We start from the raw sequence: 18,068 nt of genomic DNA on the forward strand, positions 1-18,068 counted from the left end.
CATCATTCCTGGGCTATGACTTCAAGGCTATATAGGTTTTAGAAATCCCAGCTTTCTTAGGTTGTACACAAAATAGATCTAATAATATTTATCTCCAAGGATTGTTATAGGGATTAAATGAGATCATCCACATAATTTCCCAGCATGTAAAGTCACCTTGTAGTAAACCTTTCATAAGCATTTCAATACACTTTCAATAACCCGTTTAGGTAATGTTATTTTTAATGTAGTTTTACAGATGGAAAAGCTGTAGTTCAGAGACATTAAGTAATTCACTCAAGTTTTCAGAGTCAGCAAGTGGTTAAGATTCAAACCCAATCCTCTTACCCCAGACTCCACATTCTTAACCACTGAGCGTTCTGCTACATTAATTCTCCAAAAATTGTTAGGCCTCTTTCATATTCTTCTCTCTAAAATTATAATAATTTGATGCATGGGAGAATGATATAGTATTAAAGGGATAATTTATACAACCCTCTAACACCATACACTCTCTCATTTCTGTTGGCCTTTCTACATAAAGTAGGAGTTCAATAAATGTTCATTCTTCATTTCATCCAAACTATGTTTTACTGGAAGAAAAATGTACACAGCTTTCTGGTTTGCTTAAATTTTACATCTCAAAATTGATGCAAGGATCTTTCCTTTCTTTAGGAGAGTAAGACGGGCAGCTACACCCTCAGCGGTTACCTGCCAGCTGAGCAGCTGGTCAGAGTGGACAGATTGCTTTCCATGCCAGGACAAAAAGGTAAGACACTTACAGCAGGTTTTGGGGCATTTCATATTTGATATGTGTATTAGGCATTCAGATGGAGATTAAGCTGTTGGGGCTCTATGTCTCGGGTTCGGGGAGAAATTGGGTCTAGAAATTGTTATTTGAAAGCCATTGTACATGGATGGTGAAACTTGTTTCTGTGTCTCCCGATTTTATTTGTTAGGTAGTATTGGGTGAGGCTGCAAAAGATGTGTTACAGCTCATAGGCAGAAAAGTTACATCTGTACATGGGCACATTTATCCCTCTCTGGGTCCTGGCCAATCTATTGCCCATGAATGAGGGTCATCTGGAGGGACTAATGGTTTAGAAACAAAATACCAAGCTGCCCATGAGAAGATGAGATAATCCAGGGGATGTCCCAGAGTGTGTTCTTGAGAATTTCACTTTCATTTATTGAAAAGACGAACACACCCAATGAACAGAGGTGTATCTACTCTGCCCATCTAAATGGTTTTGAATAGTTCAAAATGATCCCTAATACCATTGACATATAAAGGGAAGAGGGATGTTGGGAGCCCTCCACTCAGGCAGAGGGGAGTATCCAAATTCTGACTTTGTACAGAATCACTGGCTCATAGTGATAATTAAACATGGTCAGCCAGGTGTGATGGCTCACACCTGTAATCTCAGCATTTTGGGAGGCTGAGGCAGGAGGGTTACTTGAGCCCAGTAGTTCAAGACTGGCCAGAGCAACAGAACAAGACTTGGCCTCTACAAAAAATACACACACACACACACAAAATTAGCTGGGCATGGCAGTGCATACTCATAGTCCCAGCTACTTAGGAGGCTGAGGCAGGAGGATCACTTGAGTCCAGGGGTTTGAGGCTGCAGTAAGCTTGGATTGTGCCACTGTACTCTAGCTTAGGTGACAGAGTCAGACTTTGTCTCATAAATAAATACGTATATAACACAACACAGTGTAAATTCTAGTCTGTTTTATTATTGTTTTAAAATTCCCTTCTGACACACATGCCTATATTAGATACTCCCTTCCCCACTCAGCATACCACTCACCGCCTGAACCTTGGCTATTAGCACATTACTGGCAAGTTTAAATGTTAAGATTCAGTTCTGCCGTTTAGATCTTGCTTTGCCTCTTTTTTGCTTTATTACTTTGGAAACATTTTTAATCACCTCTGTGCCTCAGTTACCTTATGTGTAAATTTGAGTAGTAAGGGTACCTACCTTCTAGAGTTATTGTGAGCAATACATGAGTAGTGCACACAAAGGCCTTCTCATGCAACTGGCTTAGAATATGTGTTTAAGGAATGCCAGCGGTTTTTCTTTACTTCTTTTATTTTTATTTCAATAGCTTTTGGTGAACATGGTTAAGTTCTTTAGTGGTGATTTCTGAGATTTTGGTGCACCTGTCACCCGAACAGTGTACATTATACCCAATGTGTAGTCTTTTATCCCTTATCAACCTCCCACCCTTCCCCCTGAGCCCTCGAAGTTCACTATATTATTCCTATGCCTCTGCATCCTCATAGCTTAGCTCCCACTTATAAGTGAGAAGATATGATATTTGGTTTTCAATTTCTGAGTTATTTCACTTACAATAATGGCCTTTAAGTCTATCCAAGTTGCTGCAAAGGCCATTAATTTCATTCCATTTTAAGGTTGAGTAGTATTCCATGGTTGAAAGTGTTCCACACTTTCTTTATCCACTCGTTGGCTTATGGGCATTTAGGTTGGTTCTATATTTTTGCAATTGTGAATTGTGCTGCTATAAACATGCAGTACGCTCTCTTTTGCATGTAATGACATTTTTTCCCATTAGGTAGATATGCAGTAGTGAGATTACTGGATCAAATGGTAGTTCTACTTTTGGTTCTTTAAGGAATTTCCATACTGTTTTCTATAATGGTTATACTGGTTTACATTGCCACCAGCAGTAAAAAAGTGTTCCCGTTAGCCACATCCATGCCAACATCTACTATTTTTTGATTTTTTAAATTATGACCATCCTATCAGGAGTAAGATGGTATCTCATTATAGTTTTAATTTGTGGAATGCCAGCTGTTTTTCTAATAACTATCTGTGCCTTCCTCTTCATTCCCCATCCCATTACCTTGAATTAATCCCTGCTTTTCTCTCACTGGGGTTCTTGCAGGGTTTGCAAATGGTCATCCTGCCTCAAGACCCACCCCTCATTAGACAGAGAGGTGCTCAGTGAATGTTTCTGATGAGTTACTCAAAGTTGCAGAGCTAGTACGTGGTGGAAACACACACAATTTAGACCTAGCTCATTCAACATCAAAGCCTGAAATTTGTTATTCTGCCTCTCTAATCTCTGAGAAATGCTGAAGAATCTTAGAACTACTCCTGTCTAAAACTCTCTGATCCCTACATGCTCATTTTGCTCTGACATTCTGTATTAGTTTATAGAGTTAACTGGAACAAATTGCCACAAACTTGGTGTCTTAAAACAACAGAAATATATTCAATTACAGTTCTGGAGGCCAGAAGTCTGAAATCAAGGTATCAGCAGACCCTTGCTCCTTCTTAGAGGCGCTAGAAGGGACTCTGCTATTAGGCTGGTGCAAAAGTAACTAGAGTTGTTGTGTTAAGTAACAGTAAAAAACGCAATTACTTTTGCAGCAACCTAATATTTGCCTCTTCCAGCTTCTGGTGGTGTTGACAATCCTTACCTTGTGGCTTTGTCACTGCAATTTCTGCCTCCCTGGTCACATTACTGCCTCCTCTTCTGTGCGTCTTCTCCTCTGTGTGGAACCCTGTCTCTACTAAAAAATACAAAAATTAGCTGGGCATGATGGTGTACACCTGTAGTCCCAGCTACTTGGGAGGCTGAGGCAAGAGAATTGCTTGAACCCGGGAGGCGGAGGTTGCAGTGAGCCGGGATCATGCCACTGCACTCCAGCCTGGCTCTGGCAAAAAAAAACAAAAACAAAGTCTGAGATGCTTTTCCTCAAATAACATGTAAACTTAGTTGTTGATAAAGAAAAAATACAGAAAAAAATTTAGATAATATGTCTTAAGTTTCAAGTAGAAAATGGAGGCAATAAGATCTATAAGAGTTCACAAGAAAGTCAAACCTTTGGGGTATTAATTGTAAGAAAGAGGGTGACCAGTCCTGAAAGACCTCCTGGGGGAAAACAGGCTTTAAGCTCTATTTTAAAGGAAGGAAAGACTTGAAAGTAACATGAGAAGTCATTCTAAGAAGAAAAACCATGAGCAAGATTCTACAGCCAGGAATAAACATAGCATGTCTAGGAACAATGAACAAGATATATTTGGCTGAAGTCACAGCTTCACGTAAGGAAATTATAAGAAATTGTATTTAATGTGGATAGCAGTTATACTTTAAAGAGTGGGAAGGACTGAACATTTCTGAACAGAGGAAGTAGCAGACTAACCAGTGTTCTTGGAAGGCACATCTAGCAATAAACTAATGTGAAGAAAGGAAAAAAAAGAAAAAAAAGGAAGAAAGAAAATTGACTCTACATTTGTATGCTGATCACTCCTTTATTTGCTGTGCTCAGGGACAAGAGTGTGGGTGGAAAATTAAAATATCCTGATATTCCCCAACTGGTCATTCATTTTAATCTCTTCCCACAGTTTACAAATCTCTTACTGCTGTTGTAACTGAAAGGCAGGACAGGTCTATGGACAGGTTTGATCTTCTCTCCTTGCTACCTTTGCCACTTTGCTAACGAGCAGCTAAGGAGACAGTGGTGGACAAGAAGAGAGGTGAACTGCATTGCTCCACAGCTCACCCATGGAACCACCTGGAAAGACTGCACTGATAACAGCAACAATGTGAAAACCAACTCTGCTTATTGAGCATGAGTAATATACCAGAAACAAAGCTGGGGGCTTCTTCACACATTCTCTTATTCAGAGGTCACACAGTCCTTTCAAGGGAAAATGCTATTACACCCATTTCACACACCAGAAGACAGAAGTTCAGAGAAGGGAAGTGTCTGGCTCATGGTCAGTAAGTAAGCAAATCCCTGGGACTTGAACTCAAGTCTATCTAATCCCCATGTCCATGCTCTGTCAACTGCAGGACACAGGTGAAAATATGTTAGTCATTATAATCAGACAAGTCATTTAGCTCTCCCACCTCATTTCACTGATTTAGAAACGAATCAAAAAAGTACCAGCCACTGATACTTCACACAGCAAGTAAGAAATTGATTCAGGCAGGAAACTCACTTCTCTTGCTGCTCGAATCATTGCTTTCTTATCTACATACAAGCATTCTTAAAGGAAGGGCCCGTGGGCTGAGCAAGGGAGAGAGGCACCAGGAAATACAGGGCTACACGTCCTCTTATTGGCCACTGTGTGATTACTATCCATACTGCGTGTTTTGTATTAAACACACGTTATGTCCTCAACTAGACTTCAAGCTTCTTGAAAGTAGGAATAGTTCTTCATGTTTGTCTGAATATCCTAGTGTTCAGTTTTCTCCTTCTACACTGTACACTGTATAGAAAGCCTGATTATAAAACCCTAAAGTCCCAAGATTGGTGTGCATGGTAATTCCTTCCTTCTATCAAGCATCTATTTACTTGCAGTCAAAGGTGGACCCAGGGACTCAGATGATGTTTTCAGAGATCTCTTTGTCTCTCTTCCTAGCAAGTAGGAAGACCCTAGAAATACCTTGTCCAAGCTTTTCATTTGATGCTTGGAGGCCCTATTTAACATTCCAGTTGGTGATTGTGCCATTTCTGGTGACACATCACTGATTATACACACTCATCCCTCAAAAAGACAGCTTTGCAGGCAGCTGTCAATCATTAGTTATTTCTTGTTGAGCTGAGACCTGGCTGCACAAATCTTGGCCGATTGAATGATTAATTGACAAGAATGTGTCTTGTTCAAAATCTGATTTAGTACCGATACCGGAGCCTCTTGCAGCCGAACAAGTTTGGGGGAACCATCTGCAGTGGTGACGTCTGGGATCAAGCCAGCTGCACCAGTCCTACAACTTGTATAAGGCAAGAACAGTGTGGGCAGGATTTCCAATGTAAAGAGACAGGTGAGTAGTATTCCAGCAGGATTACAGCTGTGCCTGTCAAAAGTGACACGTGAAACGCTTCCCCAGGGGGATTATTAAAATGCTTACCCCTGAGCCCTTCCTCTAGTGATCACCATCCTGTAGGTTTGGGATGGGTCCTAGGAATCTGCATTTTAAGCCAAGCCAGCAGCCCAAGTAATTTTGCTTCAACTTTGTCGGAACATCTGTTGATTCATTTAGAAAAGGGACACCATTCATTCATTCATCCACACATTGAAGAAATATTATTTGCCACATATTATATGCCAGAGAGTATGTTACCTGCCGTTAATATAGACATGAAAAAAATAATGCAACTTACCTTGATATACTCCTAGTCTAGAGACCTAGAAGGACTTAATTACGATACTGTGTGATAGCCATTGGCATACACATGTTCATGGTTTAGGGGGACTTCCTAGCAGGAGGTCCCCAAATCTGCTTTGGACAGTCTGGGTGGGCTTCAAAATGGTACTTGAGTAGAAACTTGGGAAACAAAATGGAACTTTCTAGGAGAAAGAACATGCAAAACATGGGGATCAGAGACTCCCAAGCAGCCCAGAATGTTTGCAGCATCAAGGCTTTGGGAAGAGAGATAGGTGATGGGCAGGAAGGTAACCAGTATCCAGACTATGGCATGTGGAAGAAGAGGAATGGGGAACCACTGGGGGATACTGAGCAAGAGGATTACATAGGCAGACTGGCCTTTTAGAAAGATCACTGGGGCTGCAATGTGGAGAATTACAGAGAGAGAGAAACTTAGGCAATGCCCAAGTTGGGGGGCTGCAGGCGGGAGCTCATGAGGCTGGAAGGAAGGCCGAGGCAGTGAGAACAGAAAGAGCATGGGGCAGATGGGAGTTTTATTTCAGAGGCAGAAGGACTTACTGATTGTGGGTGTGAGTGTGAAGGGAGAGGGGAATCCAGGGAGCAGCCACAGTCTCTCCTCTCCAGGTCGCTGTCTGAAACGCCACCTCCTGTGCAATGGAGAACTGGACTGCCTTGATGGCTCTGATGAGGACGATTGTGAAGACATCAGGACCATGGATGAAGACTGCACCCAGTACGAACCAATTCCAGGATCACAGAAGGCAGCCTTGGGGTGAGGCCCTGCCTGCTAGCTATTTAGGAGCAGGGAATGATTTGTCTTTAATAGTGAGCATTAGTTTTGGAGACAGAAGGGGGCCATTTTGGAGGGTTCCTCTGGATTGCATGCTGTGAGCTGCTCTCATTGTCCCCAGAGATGGCTTGCCCAGTCCTGCCTATGGCACTGCCCATGCTATCCCCCCATGTCTCTGCCTGAGAGTCCTATCTCTTTTAGTCCCCCTACCCTACTGCTCATCTCCCCTCACCCCAATGCCATTTTCAAGGCCCATTTTAGAAGCTGCAGCTTCCATGAAGCCTTCCTGATGTCTCAAAAAGATAGCTCTTCTCTGATCCAAGCCCTTTCCTTTCCGATAGCTCTGTTCACAATCTGCTTTGCACTGTAGATGCTTGCAATAACCAGGGCTAACTGTGAGATACAGTGCAGAGAAAATGGGCATGGGGTGAGACAGAGAGGCGCTTTAACCCCCACTTTCCCATTGCTTACTTAAACCTACCAGAGCACAGTTTCTTTATCCGTTGAGATGAAATCAGCCTTGATTCTAACTTCTCTTCATCCACCTTAGGTTCAGGTTCAGTTCCTTGAATGCATCACACTCTTTCCTTCTGAGCCTTAATCAGTTTGGTTTCTTCTTTCTGGATATTCTTTCCCAAATTCCTACCTGGGTAACTCCTTAACTAATGTTATGCTCTGAATTGCGTCTCCCCCTACTCTCACATTTATGTGTTGAAGGCAGTGAGAACAGAAAGAGTATGGGGCAGATGGGAGGTTTATTTCAGAGTCAATTTCATCTGAGCCCAGAACTGAGATGTCTTCCCCGCATCCAGACTTCCAAGGCCACTCTTCGTCATTTGCAGCCCATGCTCTTTACCAAGTTTAGAGTCCCCAGTATGATATTCAAGGTGTTCATTTCCAGATTGATTAGTTGCTGCCAGTTGACTTTCACCTTCATGTAGTAAGCGAGCAATTTCAGTAACACCTGACAAGAAGAGCCAGTCAAAACCCATGAGACTCCTAATGCGACTGAATTAGGAAATTGAGATTTTAGAGAGATAATTAAGGTTCAATGAGGTCATAGGGTGGGACCCTAATTCAAGAGGATTGGTGGTTTTATAGGAAGAGAAATATACACCAGTGATCTCTCTCTTCCCACACATGCATAGCGAATGAGCCATGCGAAGACACAGTGAAAAGGCGGCTGTCTTCTGGCCAGGAAGAGATCCTGCAGCAGAAACCAACCCTGACAACACCTTGATCTTGGACTCCTAGCGTCCAGAACCATGAGAAAATAAATGTCTGTTGTGTTAGGGGCCTGATCTGTGGTATTTTGTTGTGGCAGAAAATGTACCATGCAGACTGGTACATTGAGGTACCATCTCCTCTAGGTAGTCTTTGTAACAGCCCCCTCCCTGCTCTTGACTTTGACTAGGCTGACTTAGTCCCCTCCTCTTGCTCCCAGACCCTTCTGTGAGTCTTATTCTCCCAGCTCTTCCCCAGCAGGGCTGGTGACATCTGTGGGGGTGTCCATCTGCCCAGGCTAGAGGCTCCTTGTCATCTCTGCTTCTCCAGTACCAGAACAGGGCTTAGCTCGTAGTGACATCCTAGTATTGTTAGTCCTCTGCCACTCTGTCTTTGCTTAGGATCTTGTCTCCTAACTTGGTAATAAACTATTCGAAGGCAGAGGCTGCTTCTGACCCAGCTTTTTCATCTCCTTGGCACCTGTGTCTGAGCTTGTCCTGTAATAGCCTCTCACTGAGTATTGGTTGAATTAAAACAAATCAATATGATCAGCTGGATCTTTACAGATAAGGAAATGAGGAGATGTAGTCACTGTCACAGAGTGACCCAGCTCTGTTGCAGCCCACTCAAGGACAAGTGGGAGTTTCATGAAATGCAGCCTTCATTCATTATGGTTAATTGCTCTAAGATTACAGTCCACCTACTTGATGGTATTGAACTCTGTAAGTGCATGTGTATACACACATATAAAAAAATGAGAAAATTATTGGTTTCCTGGAATTGCCATAACAAAACACCACAACCTAAGTGACCTAAATAGCAGAAATTTACTTTCTCACAATTCTGGAGACTAGAAGTCTGAGGTCAAGGTGTCAGAAGAGTGATTTCTTCTGAAGCCTCTCTCTTTGGTTTGCCAATGGCTGTCTTCTACCTGCGTCTGCACCTGTTCTTCCCTCTGTACATAACTGTGTGCTAATTTTTCCTTCTTACAAGAACACCACTCACATTGGACAAGAACCCACCCTAATGACCTCATTGTACCTTAATTACCCCTTTAAGGACTCCATCTCTAAATATAGTTGCAATCTGAGGTTTTGGGAGTTAGAACTTCAACACATGAATGTTGGGGAGACATAATATCCAGCCCATGACAACATCCATTAAAGGAGTTTCTTGGTGATTTCAAAAGTGGTTGTAGAATAAACAGAAGTATGAAATATTGACATGTTGAAATGAAAAATAATCCCTTCCTTATTGGCAGACCATGGATCTCTCCCACATGATTCAACTAGAAACATGTCAAGTACACTTTCTGAACAGTGTGCTTCACCCACACTGAATACTGAAACCAGTAAAATGGTCCTGCTCCACTCCAACCACTGATGTTTTGATGGTTCTTCTATTTATCTCAGGTCTTAGAGGCCTTACTTGATCTGATTTTCTGATTTAAGCATTTCCCAGATTAAAATTTTATTTACTGTTAGAGAAGTACTACATGTTTGAAATAAAAATTGAGAGTTTTCATCCATCCTGTCTTACCTGCACTCCATCCAATAGCCTTCTCTTTCTTCCCTTCTTAGAGCTGACCCCTGTTAACAATTTTGTGAAGATACTTCCAGATTATGTAAAAAAAAATTCATTGACAATGTGTATTATACAGAAAATATACCTATGTGTACTGGGTATTGTAGACACAGGTATATTTTACATAAATGTGATCATGCTATACACATTGTCTGTAACTTGCATGTTTTTACTTAGTAGTATAGTTTTAAGTTTTCCCCCAAATTTTTATCTCTTTTTAATAAGGAGCATAGTCTTCTATAACATAGTCAGCAAACTATGGCCTGAGGGCCAAATTCAGCCTGCTGTTCTCACAAATAAAGTTTTATTGGAACAGAGCTTTCACCCTGCTATGACAGAGTTGGGTAGTTGCAGCACAGTCCTGTGACCTGCAAAGCTTAAAGCATTTACTATCTGGCCCTTTATTAAAAAAAAATTCCAACTCTTCAATAGTATAATTACATGATAATTTATTTGACTGCTTCTTATTGAAAGATAATTAGATTCTTTCTCATATTTTTCTCTTATACACAATGCTGCAATGAACATTCTTGTACACATAGTTTTGTACACGTGTGGATATTTCCATGTAGTAGACTTCCAAAAGGTAGAACTTCTTTGACTACTCCTTTCCCTTTTCACTGGGGCTTTCACAACCATCTTTTCCAAATATATGTAGGCTTTATGCTTAGAGGTTATAGTACACTCCTAGGGATTACTGTTTCTTCGAGTTTTGTTTGGTCTGTTAAGAGGCTGTATTTATAAGCTACAGGTAGAAATACGTTTAATGGTCAGGAAGACAGAAACTTCAGGGGAAGTAGAGGAAAGGAACCCAGATTTTACTATCAACAAAATGTAGGGAAAAACATAGCTGTGACTAGAAGTAAGTTATTTAATTTTTCTGAGCTTCGATTTCTGCATTTGCACAATTGTCATGAGGTTGAAAGCTAATATATGCTAAACATCTAGTAGAGTATGTATTCAATTTATTGTAGTTATTACGTCACTTCCATTAATATGAAGAAAGAGATAGAGAAAGAAAGAGAAAAAGGAAATTAACATACATTGAATTTCTACGACCTGCCAGGTGCTCGATAATTATCCACTTATTCCTGTGAGGTAGGTTTTATTTGCAATTTATCTACTGCTCCTTTCCTGGCTTGTGTCTTTTCACAGAGGGCACAAACAATCATCATGATTGCTGTGCCACAGGTAGTCACTGCGTGCCTTGGCAACACAGGGGAGGAAACAGCAGTCTGTCCAGAGCATGCAAAGAAGGCTGTCGATAGAAGGCGACATTTGAATTGGCTCCTCAAGGTTAAATAGGAGTTTGAGAGACAAAAACAAGCAATCACTATGTTATCTGTAGCATAAGAGGCTTAGTCAGGTCTTAGAACTCTTAGCCAACTCCGTTAACTTTCCCTTTTTAGAAGATTAAAGCTGTATTTCACCTGCTTGACATTATTTTATCTGAATGTGGTAAAACCATCATATCCTAAAACATGGAGCCTGGGGAGATGATTTTTAAACAGTGTAGAAAGGGAAGTATGGAGAAATATTTCTGGAAGAGTTTTGGGTTAGGGAAAAGTAAGTATAATTTGTTGAATGCCTAATGTGTATTTCGTTGCTGGTTTAGCTTCATATTCTCAGCCTTCAGAAAAACCATGAGAGGCAGGTATTATTATGTTTATTCTTTAAATGAGGAAAATAAAATGCAGAGCGCTTCTAGAGTTCCAAGTCACACAACCAGTAAGTAGCAGAGCTGGAAATTAAACAGGAGTCTCCCTGACTTTTAAACTGTGCACCCTCCAACATCCCATGCTGCCTCAAAGACAATGGCCTTGCTGAGCATTAAATTCTCGAGCTTAGCACTATGAATCGAATCCAATATTTCAAAGTTATTTTTTTAGCAGTAGAGCCCTTGTACTAACAATTATCCTTAATACTAACAAGTACCACCATAACGACTTTTATTCAGTCCTTAATGTATGCTGAACACAGTTATGATTTCTTTACATGTTTCAATTCATTTATCTCTATGAGGGCAGTAGTATTTAAGAACTGCTTTTACACATGACTAAAAAGAGGCACAGAGAGGTTAAATGATATGGCTGAGGTCACACAGCTAGATGTGGCATAGATGGGAAATGGGCCCAGACTGGCTGCTGCCCTTGGATTCATGATATTTGCGCATATTCTCAAACTTATTCAACAAATATTTAGGGGTGCTTCCTATGTGGGAGTACAATTCTAGATGCTAAATGGGGCTGTCTAGGTGATCTGGTTAAAGAAAAACTGAAGGCTCAGGACAGCCATTTAGTTTCCCAGTGTAACCTTAAGTGGCCCATAAGCTACTTGACAGAACTCCAGGGCTCCACAGAACATAGATGGAGAAACTATTACTTGAACCAGCTACAACATCTTTCAGAAGACAAAATTTTATGCTACCTTTGCCTTTCCAATTCTCTCTCCTAAAAGCTGCTTTTTTCTTTTTCTTTTAAATTTCCAACTTTTATTTTAAATTCAGGGGTACATGTGCAGGACATGCAGGTTTGTTACACAGGTAAACGTGTGCCATGGTGGTTTGCTGCACAGATCATCCCACCAACCAGGTATTAAGCCCAGCAACAACTAGCTATTTAGAAGCTGCTTTTTTCAATGCAGGTACAATATTCTGACCCGGGAAGATGCTCAGAGTGTGTATGATGCCAGGTATTTTGGGGGCCGGTGTGAGACAGTATACAACGGGGAATGGAGGGAGCTTCAATACGACCCCACCTGTGAACGTCTCTACTATGGAGATGATGAGAAGTACTTTCGGAAACCCTACAACTTCCTGACATACCACTTTGAAGTAAGTCTGAACAGGGAGGCTCTCAGGGCTTTGTGGTGTGGTTGGCAGAGAGGGAGAGGCCTATTGGTGGAGATGCCTTGCTCTGGAAGCTTGTGTTTTCTATAAAGTGTGCTGGTGGCTGACGTCCCCTTCATACCCATTCCCACATGTGCTTAGAGTTAAAGGGTGCTGAGAGGCAGATCATAAATGTGGCTACCCACCTGTTAAATCTTGGCTCCATTCCAAATCAATAAAATAGATACGAGGCCCTATTCTCTGGGCTGCCAATCAGACCTATTTCCAAGTTGTGCCTCTGTTAGATTATATACAAGACTGTTAGCAGCTAACTCACTGCCCTCCTTGGGCCCAGTTCTCTCATCTGTAGGGGGGAGGGCAGGACGGGGCATAGATGAGCAGGATTCTGAGACTTATGCTTTTGTATCACCAAAGGCAGCTCTGATCATTTTCATGTCTTGGCTCTTTGTATGTGATTTTGTGTGAAGCAAGGGTTCTTCTGTACAAAAGTGCTTGCCAATTGCTTCTCATCACTAAGACTTTCTCCATCCCTAAGATTCAGTGGTCTCTCGGTCACTTGAAGCTCATGATCAAGAGCCTACTCATGGCCATTAATTTCATTCCACCCCTCATCCTTTGGGTGAAACCTCCAAACAGCAAACATCATTGAATGCTTAACATGTGTCAGACCTTCTACTTTCACACAAATTCTCCCATTTAATCCTCACAACACAATGGAGTAGATATTGTCATTGCCCCATTTTAGACATAAAGAAAAAGAAACACAAGGAGATAAAGTGTCAGGATCCAACTCTACTGCAGTTGGTGGTGGAGACAAGATCCAAACCTAGATCTGTAGGAACTAAATCCAGGCTACAGAACATTTAGAAGAGGAGATAGATTATACACTTTCTATAATCTCTATAAAGAGAGAGAGAGAGAGAGTAGGATCCTAGGATTCTATGTAATTATCTAGTCACATTCTCCCTTCCCCAAATTTCTCTAAAGAGACAGAAAATAAGGCCAAGCCTATAAGGTCTGTTTTTAATAAGTTTGCTCCACTTCCACCTCTACCCTCTATCAGGCCAGTGGTAAACCAAAGTGGAAAACATAACACTGTGTTCCTAATCTCAGGGAAGGTCTTGGGCCTATGTAACAGGCAAGATGAACTAAGTGCTATAGGAACAAAGAATTCTCAAATTTCAGCAGCTGAGAGCAACAATGCCTTGCTTATGGTACTTGTCCATCCTAAGGTAGAAAGGAAACTGACCATTACAGACACTCAGGGACTCAAGGTAATGGAGGCTTCATTTCAACACATGCTCTCATGATTAGAGAGCAAACTATTCACAGGCTCCTAAGGCTTACTTCATTGGCTCAAGCGAGACCCAAGACCAAGAGTCAGTTCAAATCAGCAGAGAAATGCAATCCTATTATGTGCCTGGAATGAAATAACCAAACGTTTGTGGGCAGCACTAAAGTATACCACTGCCTAAGACAATCATAATCTGCAGGTTTCCTTTGCTTCTTTCCTCCCAGGCTCACGCCCAGATGTGGCTTTCTGTATCTCACTATTGCAAACACAAGCAGCCAGCCTTCTCTCCAGGAAGGATAAGCCAGCCAGAAAGAAATCCATGCCCTGAGCAATATAGCATTTGATAAGAATCATCTGTGTGTGTGTGCACATGTGCATGCGTGTGTGTGTGTGTGTATGCAAGCACATGTAGTGTGTAAATATTTTATCAGTACCACTAAACACTAGCAATGCTGTGTTTTCTATATTTTAATAAGTATCAGTCTAATGCCTAGATTAGCCTTATAAAAGGATTACTTACCATAATCTGAAATATTAGATATTTTACAAAGCAAAGATTTAAGTATTAAATATGAGTTGGGAAATGGCTCTATGTGAACAAAGCTAACATCTATTCATTTCCTTTCAGGCCCTGGCAGATACTGAAATCGCCTCAGAGTTGTATGATAATGCAAATGACCTTTTTTCTAAAGTAAAAAAAGACAAGTTTGACTCACTTGGAGTGACCATTGGAGTAGGCCCAGCTGGTAGCCCTGTTACGGTGGATGTAGGTGTATCCGGGTCAAAAGATGCTTCATTCTTGAATGAGTTAGACAAGTATAATGAGAAGGTATTAAAACATAATGTCTGTCTCACAGTATTCCATAATATACACTGAACACGTATTACCTTAATTGCATTAAAAAAGTACAGTAGTGATTGAACCTTAATTTGCTTGTGTAATTGGAAATGTCTGATCAGTGGTAATCAGGTTTGTTTTTCTTATTACACTTTTGCACATGGAATCATCACAAAGGGAATAAAATTGAATGATAAGACTAGGACTCTTATCACTTTGCCCCCCTCCCACCATCCTTTTTCATGGTTACCTGGAGCATATAGGGAAATGTGTAGAATGGTAATGTGTTAAGAGAAACAGCCAGGCCCTGTAAATTTCACTTGGAAGAATCGTAAAGCAAACCTCTCTCTTTCTTTACTAAAAAATAGGAGGGCTGGTATGCTACAAAAAATATTTTATTTTTCCAGCAAACATTCACTATTAAGTGTCTATTATCCTGAGGGGATCAAGAAATGCTTCCTTGAGAAAGAACATTCATCTAAGCTTAGATCTAAAGATTAGTGCAAATTGTCCTGACAAAGGGAGACAGAAGTTGGCAGAAGGGTGCTCTAGGTGTGGAAATCAGCATGTGCAAGGGCCTGGAGATGAGAAAGCCGCACAGAAACTTGGGATTGAAAGTACTTCAGCCAGCTGAAGACCAGGGTGGGAAAGAAAAAGAGAGTGATGAGGCTGCAGAGGTAATCAGATGGCCAGAGGAATATTTATTGAATTAGTTAGAAGCTTACTAAAAATTCTCAATAGCATTAATACCAAGGTGGAGTTCAAAAATTATCTTGCATTATGAAAATATAGTTATAAAAACGAACTTACACAACAAACATAAATTGACTTCTAGAGCTTTGCCAAAGAATTAGCTATTGAGCTGAAGGCAAAGTCCTCTGTTGTTCGAAGGGTTGTCTGTAGCATTTAATATGGACTTTCCTGAAAGCATCTGGGCTTCTCAAACTTTCATCATCACTTTGAATCAAGACTTCTATTGCCTGCAAGTAAAGCCCGTAGATGGCCATCTTTCTGTAAAACCAATCCAAAATTCTTCTAGTACGATCTTATTATTATTATTATTATTATTATTATTTTTTTTTTTTTTTGAGATAGAGTTTTGCTCTTGTTACCCAGGCTGGAGTGCAATGGCGCGATCTCGGCTCACCGCAACCTCTGCCTCCTGGGTTCAGGCAATTCTCCTGCCTCAGCCTCCTGAGTAGCTGGGACTACAGGCACGCGCCACCATGCCCAGCTAATTTTTTGTATTTTTAGTAGAGACGGGGTTTTACCATGTTGACCAGGATGGTCTGATCTCTTGATCTCGTGATCCACCCGCCTTGGCCTCCCAAAGTGCTGGGATTACAGGTGTGAGGCACCGGATCTTATTTTTTTATATGAGGATCCCGTTTTTCTTTATTACTTAGTTCAGGGTTACTACTGGAATGTAAACTCCATGCGGGCAGGAGCCTATCTAATTCAAGATTATGTCCTCTGCACCTAGTGTAATGCATGCTACTATAGGCATTGTAGATCTTTGCTCAATAACTTCAATTAGTTGACATTTCAGCATTTCATTAAAGATATCTTAAACACAACTTTTAATTGATATGTAATATTAGCAAAGGAGGTTTCACAATGCAGTACTTTGATTAGCACTGGGAGAGTGTGGAGGTGGGACTGGATTGGGAGCAGAACAGAAGGGTGAAGCGCAGTGAAGAAAACATTGTAGTAGCTCACCTAGGTGAGAGCTGATGAGGACTTGACCTGGGCAGGGGCAGTGGGAACAGATACGGAGGTGTGGGGGACGTCTGGCACACACTGGTGCCTAATATATGCTTGTGAAATATAGTAGTACTCCATTACATGTATGTGTGTTCATATGTATATGTATTTATTTTTATATTTATAAATACATGTTTATATATCTATATATTTATATATTAAATATATATCTATATATTTGTATATATTAATTATATATTTATATATCTGTATATTTACATATTATATGTACATACTTAGATATATATATTTCTCACAGCTACTAAAAGCTGACCTTTTGCATTATTTCTAATGGTAAAATATATGCTCTTTCGTCTTTTGCTTTATTCAATGGTGGTTGCTGGCAGAAATATATTTTCATGAGAATCTTCACAAAGGTGCAGACGGCCCATTTTAAGATGAGAAGGGACAACATTATGCTGGATGAAGGAATGCTGCAGTCATTAATGGAGCTTCCAGAACAGTACAATTATGGCATGTATGCCAAGTTCATCAATGACTATGGCACCCATTACATCACATCTGGATCCATGGGTGGCACTTACGAATATATCCTGGTGCTTGACAAAGACAAAATGGAATCCCTTCGTAAGTAGAGCAGATGCTCTATGCACACAGTAGTCAACACAGACACCAGGTCATGGTTTGAAGTTTTCTGAGCACTGACTATGAGCCGTGGGTGATCTCATTTAGCTTTTAGGACAACTCTATAGGATCGCATAAGTATTGTTATTCCAGGGAACTGAGATGTAGAAGAGTGAGACTTGCTAATAAATACCACAAACAGGATTTGAGCTCAGACTTGTCCAGCTCCCTAAAACTATGTGCTTCCTATTGTATCATAGTTTACTTTTTAAAAAATAAATAATGAGGGAGGTTGTTATTTAAAATGTGAAAACTTGTTTTAAATGTAGTATTGTTGGTTAATGGAATTGCCATGCAGTCAGTCAGTGAAGCTAGAAACTTAGATTCATCTCAGACTCCTCCTTTTCCTTCACTTCGATAGATTTCTGAGGCGCTTCAGTTCTCTCTCACTCTTCCCCTCTCCTCCATCTCTACTCCTATGGAGGTAGTCTGGGGTCTCATCTCTCACTTATTACTGCATCAGCTCCTAAATGGTCTCTGGAGGCGGACTCACCACTTCCAACCTATTCTCGACAGTTGCCACCAGATAGATCTTTCTACTTCACAGATCTGATTATATTACTTCCTTGCTTAATATTCTGAATGGCTAAAAATAAAGACTATTAGCATCAATCACATTAATGATGTTACTCCAACCTAGGGGAACAGTGGTTCTCAAAGTGTGGGCCTCAGCTGTCAACATATCATCACCTGGAACTAGTTAGAAATGTAAATTCTCAGTCTCCATCCCAAATCTAACTAAACCAAAAACTAGGAATGGGCCAGCTGTCTGTGTTTTAACAAGTTTGCCAGCTGATTCTGATGCTACTACAGTTTGAGAACCACTGACCTGTTTAATGAGTGAGAGGAAGGATGAGAGATCTATCCATATTGCAAAGCCGAGTTCAAATTCCCAGCTTTAAGAAGTTTCCTTGACTGCACCAGCCCAGGCTGGCTGCTCTTCATCTTCAGC

General features: G+C 40.9%; 1 protein-coding gene across 1 annotated transcript in view; it reads left to right on the forward strand.

Moving 5' to 3' along the window:
• C8A (complement C8 alpha chain) overlaps positions 1-18,068 on the forward strand; it is a 61,147-nt gene that overhangs the window by 12,688 nt on the left and 30,391 nt on the right. Inside the window, exons 2-7 of the mRNA XM_002750872.5 lie at positions 655-748; positions 5,640-5,784; positions 6,754-6,901; positions 12,371-12,560; positions 14,498-14,698; positions 16,819-17,059. Coding sequence (XP_002750918.2) covers positions 655-748; positions 5,640-5,784; positions 6,754-6,901; positions 12,371-12,560; positions 14,498-14,698; positions 16,819-17,059 — 1,019 coding nt within the window. The remainder of the gene's footprint in view (positions 1-654; positions 749-5,639; positions 5,785-6,753; positions 6,902-12,370; positions 12,561-14,497; positions 14,699-16,818; positions 17,060-18,068) is intronic.

This window comes from Callithrix jacchus, chromosome 7 (assembly GCF_049354715.1).
Source record: "Callithrix jacchus isolate 240 chromosome 7, calJac240_pri, whole genome shotgun sequence".
Taxonomy (NCBI): Eukaryota; Metazoa; Chordata; class Mammalia; order Primates; family Cebidae; genus Callithrix; species Callithrix jacchus.